This window comes from Columba livia, chromosome 25 (assembly GCF_036013475.1).
Source record: "Columba livia isolate bColLiv1 breed racing homer chromosome 25, bColLiv1.pat.W.v2, whole genome shotgun sequence".
NCBI classification, from domain to species: Eukaryota; Metazoa; Chordata; class Aves; order Columbiformes; family Columbidae; genus Columba; species Columba livia.
Genome location: NC_088626.1, coordinates 2072342 through 2081522, shown reverse-complemented (window position 1 = coordinate 2081522; position 9181 = coordinate 2072342). Strand labels below are relative to the sequence as shown.

The following is a 9181-nucleotide window of genomic DNA, read 5'->3' as shown; positions in this document are numbered from 1 at the left end:
CAGCGTGCAAAATCCAGCATGCAATATCCAGCGTTCAAAACTCAGTGTGCAAAACTCAGTGTGCAAAACTGAGTGTGCAAAATCCAGCATGCAAAATCCAGTGTGAAAATCTCAGTGTGCAGAACTCAGTGTGCAAAACTCAGTGTGCAAAACTCAGTGTGAAAATCTCAGTGTGCAGAACTCAGCGTGCAAAACTCAGTGTGCAAAACCCAGCAGGGAAAAACCCAGTGTGCAAAGCCTGGCATGCAAAACGTGGTGTGCAAGATCCAGTGTGCAAACCCCCACGAGCAAAACCCGGTGTGCAAAACGCAGCACGCCAAATCCAGTGCGAACAACCCGTCACCCCGGGAACCGCTCCAGCGAGGCTCCCCGGCCTCTCCACGAGGTTATTCCTGTTATTAACACGTTATCGTTGCCTGGATAAACGTTTTCTTCCCAGCTCCCAGCGCTGCGTGGGCACATTGGTGCTGCCGCTCAGTGGCAACGCGCAGGACGGTTCCTCCTATGGGCCACCGAGCGGCTTGTAACTCATTTTATTTAACCAGATTCATTTATTTATTACTTAAATCATAAACATTTGGATGCTTATTATGGCTGCTACCACCCCACTGCGTGCATTTAATATATAAACGAATGTTTCTGTGTGTATATTTGTATTTAGAAGTGTCTGCTCGTATGTTTATTTACTGTATTTATGTTTATGGTTATGCCAGCAATGCCATCTACAGCTTGCAGAACGCCGCAGCATTTGTCCTCAGGCTATACATTAATTTATTAATTATTTTTAATTGGTTTATTAATTAAATCAATAAATTAAACAAGCATGAATTCAACGCCTGCGCCTTGGCCACGCCCCCGCGACTTGGCCACGCCCCTCGCACAACCACGCCCCCATACACCAACCGCGTCTCCCCTCGCACCCGTGGCCACGCCCCCCCGGGGAATCCCTTGCCCAGCCCAGCATCGCGAACGTCCGCGCCACGTGTATGCGTGCGTGCGTGCGTCACGTCCGGCGGCGGGCCCCGGAAGTGGCGCGGTGTCCCGTTGCTATGCGGCGGGGCGGGAGGTGAGCGCGGTGTCCGCTGCCCGGGGCCCGGCCGAGGGAATAGGGGAGCGGGAGCGGAGCTGCGGGGCACGGCGGGTTACACGGGGCCGGGCCGTGCGGCCTGCCCGCCGCTGGGGTCCGGAGGAAGGGCCGAGGGTCCTCCGGGGGCTGCTGGGGCCTGTTCCCTCCGCTCGGAGCGGGGCCTTGGTGGCACCTCGGGCTGGTGGTTTGTTAAGCGGGGGGCGTGTGTGAACGGGCTGTGGGAGCGGTGGGGAAGGACTGGCAGTCCTGGCCTGTGTTGAGCTGTCACCATTCGTGGGGTTTTTAAAATATTGCTTCTATTATGTTATGTCTGGAGCCCTTACAAAGATGATGGAGTGGAGCATCTCCCGGGTGAGGAAAGGCTGAGGGAGCTGGGGCTCTGGAGCTGGACAAGGGGAGACTGAGGGGGGACTCATTCATGTTTCCAGATATCTAAAGGGGGAGTGTCAGGAGGATGGAGCCAGGCTCTTCTGGGTGACAACCAGTGACAGGACAAGGGGTAATGGGTTCAAACTGGAACACAAGAGGTTCCACTTAAATTTGAGAAGAAACTTGTTCCCGGTGAGGGTGGCAGAGCCTGGCCCAGGCTGCCCAGGGGGTTGTGGAGTCTCCTTCTGTGCAGACATTCCAACCCGCCTGGACACCTTCCTGTGTAACCTCATCTGGGTGTTCCTGCTCCATGGGGGGATTGCACTGGATGAGCTTGCCAGGGCCCTTCCAACCCCTGACATTCTGGGATTCTGTGACTTACATCTTGGGGACTGGCTTTGCAGGTGGTAGCGGGGCTGAAGATCCATCTGCTGACAGTGCCCTTTGAACGCTCTCTAGATCATCTGTGTTTTCTTTCTAGCTCAGGAACAGAAGAGCGATGGCTTTGGGAATGGGGGACGTGCCTGCTCAGTCTGAGGTGACCGGCTGATGTCGGAGCACCAGCTGGTCTTTCTGTTCCTCACATCCCAAAATGGGGAGGTAAGAATCCCAAAGGAACTGTCAGATCAAGCTGTGATGTCTGTTGAGTGAAGGACAAGGAACTTAATCATTAATTCGTGGCTAATGGTGAATTCAAAGGTGGGAATAGTGTCTCGGTTACACTCAAGCCAGAGCACGAGCAAAGCTAGAGCAGAGTAAAAAGTTCTATAAATAATCTCTTTGTCCTTAGCCTGTTTTAAAATGCACTGTGCTTCTTTTTGGTAGTAAAGTCCATTTTTAAAGCAGATTATCCCCTTTGAATTTTAGGATCAGCATCTCGTGTTTGCTTCCTGCTTCTTGGCACTTCAGCATCTCCCCGGTGGGGTGTCCCCGGATTCTCAACACCACCCTGCGGCAGATCCTCGTGATAGGAATTCTCGCTGCTGCCGTCTCTTTGCTTTACTACTCGCTGGTTGTTATCCGCAATAAATATGGGCGTGCGTACAGGGACAAAAGGTTCCACAGGTGAGAGTGGGAGAGGCTTTTTGGGAAGGAACAAAATGTAGTTTTGGTGTGAAAGAGAAAACACTGGCAGGTTGCGTCTGTAAAATATGTGAATGGGGGGAAATGGATGAGTAAAACTTCCTGCATTTTATGAAGCGTTCCTTGTCTAAGTTGATTATCACTTATCAATAATTCAGCTTTCTAATATTTTATCTGTATGTAGCAGCTCAGTAAAACTATTGGTGCCAGAATGTTGCATGGTAAATTATTTTGAAAATTGCTTTCAGTATTTATTGTGGGAATTGGATTCTTATTGGTGGCACTTCACTTCCTTCAGCAATAGTGAAAACTGAGTGATTCCTATCAGGAATTATCTGATGTTGAGAAAAGCTTCTATATTCAACCCAACATCTGATTTTCTTCTAGATATCTTGCCCGAGTAACTGATACTGAAGCCACAGATACAAACAACCCCAATCTGAACTATGGGATCGTCGTGGACTGTGGCAGCAGCGGCTCGAGGATTTTTGTGTATTGTTGGCCACGGCACAACGGGAATCCGCACGATCTCTTGGACATCAAGCAGATGAGGGACAAAACCAGAAAACCGGTCGTTATGAAAATTAAACCAGGTACTGGAAAGAAATTAATATTAGATGCAATTTTCTAAGTAGTTGCCTGTCCCAACTTTGCTTTTTCGAAGCCCATATTTAAGGTCTCTGGGTAAAGGACACTTGTGAGTTGTCAGCGTGGCACTCCCCCCAGGCAATTATATAAATAGGTAATAAACCTAGTGCAGGTTTTTGTTTCATATTTGGAGGATGATTAACTGTGAACTTGGTTTGTATTCCTGTAGCCGATTTCCTGGGTTTGGCCTTGGGTTGCTCATTTCTCTGCGGTGTTGGTTGTTGAGATTTACCAGGGGATACCTGATGCCTGAGTTGTTTCACGCTCGTATTTATCTGTTTCACCAGGCATTTCGGAGTTTGCCAGCTCTCCTGAAAAGGTCAGCGATTATATTTCTCCACTTCTGAGCTTTGCTGCCGAACACGTGCCACGCGCAAAACACAAAGAGACGCCTCTTTACATTCTGTGTACTGCAGGAATGAGGATTCTGCCAGAAAGGTTATTGCACATCTGATTTTTAGCCTTTAGAATAGTGACCTTGGTGTGTCTGACTCTTTTTAACCGCCCCAAATGTAATTTTGCAGCCAGCAGAAGGCGATACTTGAAGATCTGCTCACTGATATTCCCGTGCATTTTGATTTTCTGTTTTCGGACTCGCATGCAGAGGTTATTTCAGGGAAGCAGGAAGGTAGGTTAACGTTGGAAAAGCGACCTTTGAAATGTGTATTATTTTCACGGTACAACTTGGATAATTTTGTTGTTACTGTTGCTTTTTAAAATTCTCGTTTGGTTGGGAGACCTTATTCCTCAGTAGCACCATGTGGAGTGTGGAGATGATCATCTGCTGTGATCCTCTAACTTGTCTAAATGTTTTCAATTATCCGTGAAAACAACTTCTCTGTGTTTAGCAGGAATTTCAATCTATTTTCTCCAGCTTTGGGGAGGGAGGGGTGAGGATAAGGCACAATGTTCTTGATGGAAGAAACTTTGCAGGGAAAAACAGTTTCTAAAGGAGCGATGTTCTGGTGTGATCAGCTTCAAATCACTTTAAAAGATAAAGTGCTCATTTTTGGTGAAATTTACGCATCAGTCTGTCTTTAATACATAGAATTAGGACTCTTTATTATAGCCTTGACTTGGGAGAGATGGAATAGACTAACTTGTCAGGAATGTTTAACTTGTAAATATTCTATGTCATAAACTATGAGCAGTGATATATCATAATAACTCACATGGAAAAAGATCCCTCTCTGTTTTTAAGATGATATGTACCAGATACTCCTGAAATCTGTTTTCTTATGCACGTAGGAGTATACGCGTGGATTGGCATCAACTTTGTTCTTGGGAGATTTGAACACACAGATGATGGTAAGTATCTTAGTTGTGAACTGCATTTTAGGGAGGACTTCGAGTACCTCCCTGTGCTTTCCCCGTTGATTTTGGACAGATATTAGTGAACAGTGCGTGTGCAGATGCTGATGTTGGCTTAATTTCTTTGTGAAACTTCAATGATCTGCATTGCTAAAAACCGAAAGTTAACTTTAGGCCCAGCTCAGCTGTATTTCTCGTTGGTCTTTTATGGTTCTGTGCAGAGGATGAGGCGATTGTGGAGGTGCACGTCCCAGGCAGCGAGAACAAAGAGGCCATTTTCCGTAAGAGGACAGTGGGTATTCTCGACATGGGCGGCGTGTCGACTCAGATAGCGTATGAAGTCCCTAAAACTGTAAGCTTTGCCTCTTCGCAGCAGGTTATTATCTGTGCAACTTCCTTCTTTTCCTTTTGGTTTATTTTCACACGCATTCGTTGGTTTGGTTTTCTTTGTTGCGAGTCCTGTTCTTCATTACATCACGTTCTAAAACCAAGGCAAGAGAAGGAGGCAAATACAAACCCTTCATCAGCTAAGCACTTCATTTGTATTTTGTTCATTTGAACACTTATTTCAGTTTCATTATTATAATTTGCCACTAATTTTTTCATTTAAGTGGGCATGCATTCTGTGTGTGTGTGTGCATGTATGTGCCATTTTTGAATTTCTAATAAGACTGTAGGAGTTTAGAAACAAAACATTGTGTGGTTCCTATACGAGAAGTTGTATATAATACGTTTTTTTCCTTCACGTTGGGTTGGAAGAAATGGAATTAACAGGACACGGGGGGTAACAGTACAGTTTTTTTAAATATCATCTACATCCTCAGCACAATTCATCTCTTGTAGGAAGCAAATGTCTTTGTTACAAGTCGTAAATGGAGCATAAATTGCTCTAACTTCAGTTCACTGAGTTCCAGAGGAATTCCTGACTTTTTGAAGCTGAATAACCTCCTATTAGCTTCATTGCGAAATTATCTAAATAGCATAAAAGCCCTATGTTTTGACTCTCAATGCATCGTTATAATGATATATATCTTCGCATGAAATGATGGGTTTTTATTATCACAGGTTGTATAAATTATAGATACAGATAAGTAAGGAGTGAAGTTTAAAGATGTCAAGGGCACCCAGTTGTCCAAAGCCCTAATTTGTTAGATTCTGGTTCATATTGTTTATAGCTAATTTTGGGTGTTTGTTCATACAGGAGGAAGTAGCCAAAAACTTACTTGCAGAATTCAACCTGGGCTGTGACGCTCATCAAACTGAGCACGTGTACAGAGTCTACGTAGCCACGTTCCTTGGCTTTGGAGGAAACGCAGCGCGCCAGAGATACGAAGACAGTGTGTTCACCAGCACAGTGCTTAAAAACAAGTAAGGGTCTGCTTGGGAATATGGTTCTGTGCATCACTGGGCTCAGGAAGCCCCTAACCTGGATGTATTTAGCAAAAGTCCTGATATAAAACTTAATTTCTCTGTGTGCAATGCTGAAGTTTCTTTAAATTTGATGCTGTTTTATCTCAGAGCTCGATGTTTCTGATTTGGGGTTGTTACTGTGCTTATTCTTTTCTTCTATACAGACTGCTGGGCAAACAGACTGGCATGAGTTCTGATTTACCCTACCTAGATCCTTGCTTGCCGCTGGATGCTCAGGACGAGATCCAGCAGAACGGACAGATCATGTATCTGCGAGGAACGGGAGACTTCAATCTGTGTCGTGAGATCATTCAGCCCTTCATGAATAAGACCAATGAAACGCAGACGTCCCTGAATGGTGTCTACCAGCCTGCCGTGCACTTCCAGAACAGCGAATTCTATGGTTTCTCAGAGTTCTACTACTGCACCGAGGACGTGTTACGCATGGGAGGAGATTACAATGCTGCCAAGTTTATGAAAGCTGCAAAGGTAAAGTGTTCTGGAGGGAAAGCTTTTTCTAAATCAAAACAAAAGCGTTTTGTTCTGAAAGTCTTGCAACAAAACTCTTCTTCTGAAGATCCAAAATGCTTTTATCCTGCAGTGAACTATCACAGAACATCATTCTTCCTCACTGGGTTTTCTTTCTTGTTTTAAGGCACAATAGTAAAATGGGCCATAGAGGGAACGGGGCTCATGCTAGTCAACTATTGATAATGAGGAAATCTGTGCTGATTCCATCCCTTGCTTCTTTTTAGGAATGTATTGGTTGTTAGGAAAAGAATTCCTCTTGCTTCATGCGCTTTGTAGCAGTTTCTCAGGTGTTATTCCTGACAGGGCTCGGTCTGTTGGGGACAGTTTCCAGTAAGGCTACAACATAAAGTAAATGAATATGAGCTGCTTTAATGCCCTAAAAACATCTCCAGGTACCTGACCAAAGACATTAAGTGCTACTGATATTAATTTATCTGCATGTGCCACGTATGGATCAAAATGTTACAGAAAATACCATTAAATTTGTGATCTGGATTATAAGTGGTGCAAGGCAAGCTGGTTTTTGGAGTTTTCCAGCTTTTTTTCTGCTCGAGGCAGAACCAATGTTGAAGTCTTTCTTTTTTTTTCCTTGAAGGATTATTGTGCCACTAAGTGGTCCGTCCTCCGGGAGCGTTTTGACCGTGGTCTTTATGCATCACATGCTGATCTCCACAGATTGAAGTGAGTATTTGTGTTTGTACAGCAAATTCATTTGCGCAGAGTCACCAGGGAGAGGTCGAGGTCATGTCCCAATGATCCATTTAATGAAATCATTGAAAGTGTGAATATAACCTTAAATATTGCATCAGCCGTTAAAAAGTACTGGTAATTATGTGTCTAATTGTGCTCCCTGGTCCTCTGGGACTCTCTGACTGCCGGTCTGACCTTGTGCTGCTCTTTCTATAGGTACCAGTGTTTTAAGTCCGCCTGGATGTATGAAGTATTTCACAGCGGCTTCTCTTTTCCTGTGAGTTACAACAATTTGAAAACAGCTCTGCAGGTTTATGATAAAGAGGTGCAGTGGACCTTGGGAGCCATTCTTTACCGAACACGGTTTTTACCTTTAAGGTACCAGCTGTTTTCTCAAATATCTGGAAATAGCGTTTGGGTGGAAGGTGTGGGAGTTCTGTGAAGGGGAGAGTGAAGCAGGTGATGTTGCCAGTGCCTTGTGTATGTCCTCAGTATGTATTTCAGGCAGCTCAATTAATGCTTTATAAAGATGATTCTACTCAAACGGGCTCTGTATTGTTTGGTAGGATAATTTGGAGGCAAAGTCTGACTTGCAACTTAGGTCTGTTATCCCTTTGATTCTTTTCAGAGACATCCAGCAAGAAAACTTCCGTGGCAGTCACTCCCACTGGAGGAGCTTCTCCTTCGTTTACAATCACTACTTGTTTTTTGTCTGTTTTCTGATCGTGCTGCTCTCCATCCTGCTTTACCTGCTGAGGCTGCGGCGCATCCACAGGCGGATGCTGCGGAACGGCTCGTCCTCTTCCCTCTGGATCGAGGAAGGTCTCCCAGCACAGAAGATCGCAGGACCCTTATGAGATGCTGCGGCGGAGACTTTTTATTGGACTTGCTACACAAAAAGCCATTTTTGCCTCAGGGTTCCTCCTTTTTGTCCCTTTAAACCATTGAAGAAGCAGATTGCCTAGAGCGTGGGATACAGCTGGGCTTTGGAAACGTGGGAAAACGGGGTCAACTTGGCTTAGTCTCATTAGACAATATCTGCCAAAAATTATGTGTTTTATTTTTAATATTGCACTTTTGTGTGTAATGGGACAAGCAAAGACTTGTCAGTAAATGAGTAGTAGCAGCTTAAGCTATGTATGGTAAGAGAATGAGTGTGAATTCTCATCCTTTGGGTGAGGTTGTGAAATACTGTTAGCTGGGGTGAATGAGGACTGCTTTTCTCTTCTTTTCCAGATTCCAGGATTGGTATCACTTGACTCCTTGATTCTGAGCCTGCTCAGTCAAAGAAAAGGAAGTGCAGGGTTTTCAAAAGCAGTAAGAGAACCTTTTAGGACAGCTTATCTGATTTTATATTCTGGAATAAGTACTGTGATGGAGAAGAAAAATCTATTGCACCCAATGCTGTGCTTCCACAAAACTGCTTAAATCAGTTTTGGTTATGTGACACTTGCCCCATTTGTCTCGGAAGCGATATCCTCATAGTGGCAAAAGTCACTAGTTTTTAATCCTTTATTTCTGTTTCATAATCATTCAGAGATGTCCCTGAAACTCCAGTAAGGTGAAGAGAACTGGAATACGCCCAGACTTGTGTTTCTGCTAGAGTAGACATGCACAGTGTCTCTTTTTGTTGTTTTTGGGTACTCTGATTTGTTAATTTATATTTTATTTAAAACTGTTGATTTTACTTGAAAGCAAATTTGTCCATGATTAAAAGTGGGATTTTTATGAACTTCTGGTGTATGGGTATTTTATTGCACATTATCCCTTTTGTTCTCGCTGCTTGTACCCAACTGGCCAGACTTTCTTCTCTTCTAGTAGGTGTGAATGTGCTGGAAAACTGGATGCTGTTTGCAGTGCTGGAAACTAGACACGTTCATACCATTTTTGTCGTATTTAAGGTGCAGTTTATTCATCTAAAAATCTAGATACTTTGAACTGGTTTGTCTCCTTTCCATATGCTTGGTTTTGCCTTTGTGTAGGGAATTTAGGCCTGATCTGCTGAACTGCAGCTAAATTTAGGTGCTAAACCTCCCGTCCCTTCCACCCAGT

At 44.4% G+C, this 9181-nt stretch overlaps 1 protein-coding gene across 2 annotated transcripts; it reads left to right on the top strand.

Moving 5' to 3' along the window:
* Positions 1-927: 927 nt before the first annotated feature.
* ENTPD4 (ectonucleoside triphosphate diphosphohydrolase 4) lies at positions 928-8861 on the top strand. 2 transcript variants are annotated; one of them, XM_065040945.1, is made up of 13 exons: positions 928-1066; positions 1938-2056; positions 2324-2521; positions 2927-3132; positions 3475-3625; positions 3712-3815; positions 4436-4495; positions 4720-4850; positions 5700-5866; positions 6073-6397; positions 7035-7120; positions 7346-7507; positions 7758-8861. In XM_065040945.1, exons 2-13 carry the CDS (start codon positions 2049-2051, stop codon positions 7984-7986), a joined length of 1827 nt encoding a protein of 608 aa, XP_064897017.1. In that variant the 5' UTR covers positions 928-1066; positions 1938-2048; the 3' UTR covers positions 7987-8861. The 2 variants fall into 2 exon arrangements, with proteins under 2 accessions (XP_064897017.1, XP_064897016.1); XM_065040944.1 differs by having other exon boundaries at positions 4720-4874.
* The last annotated feature ends 320 nt before the right edge of the window (positions 8862-9181 follow it).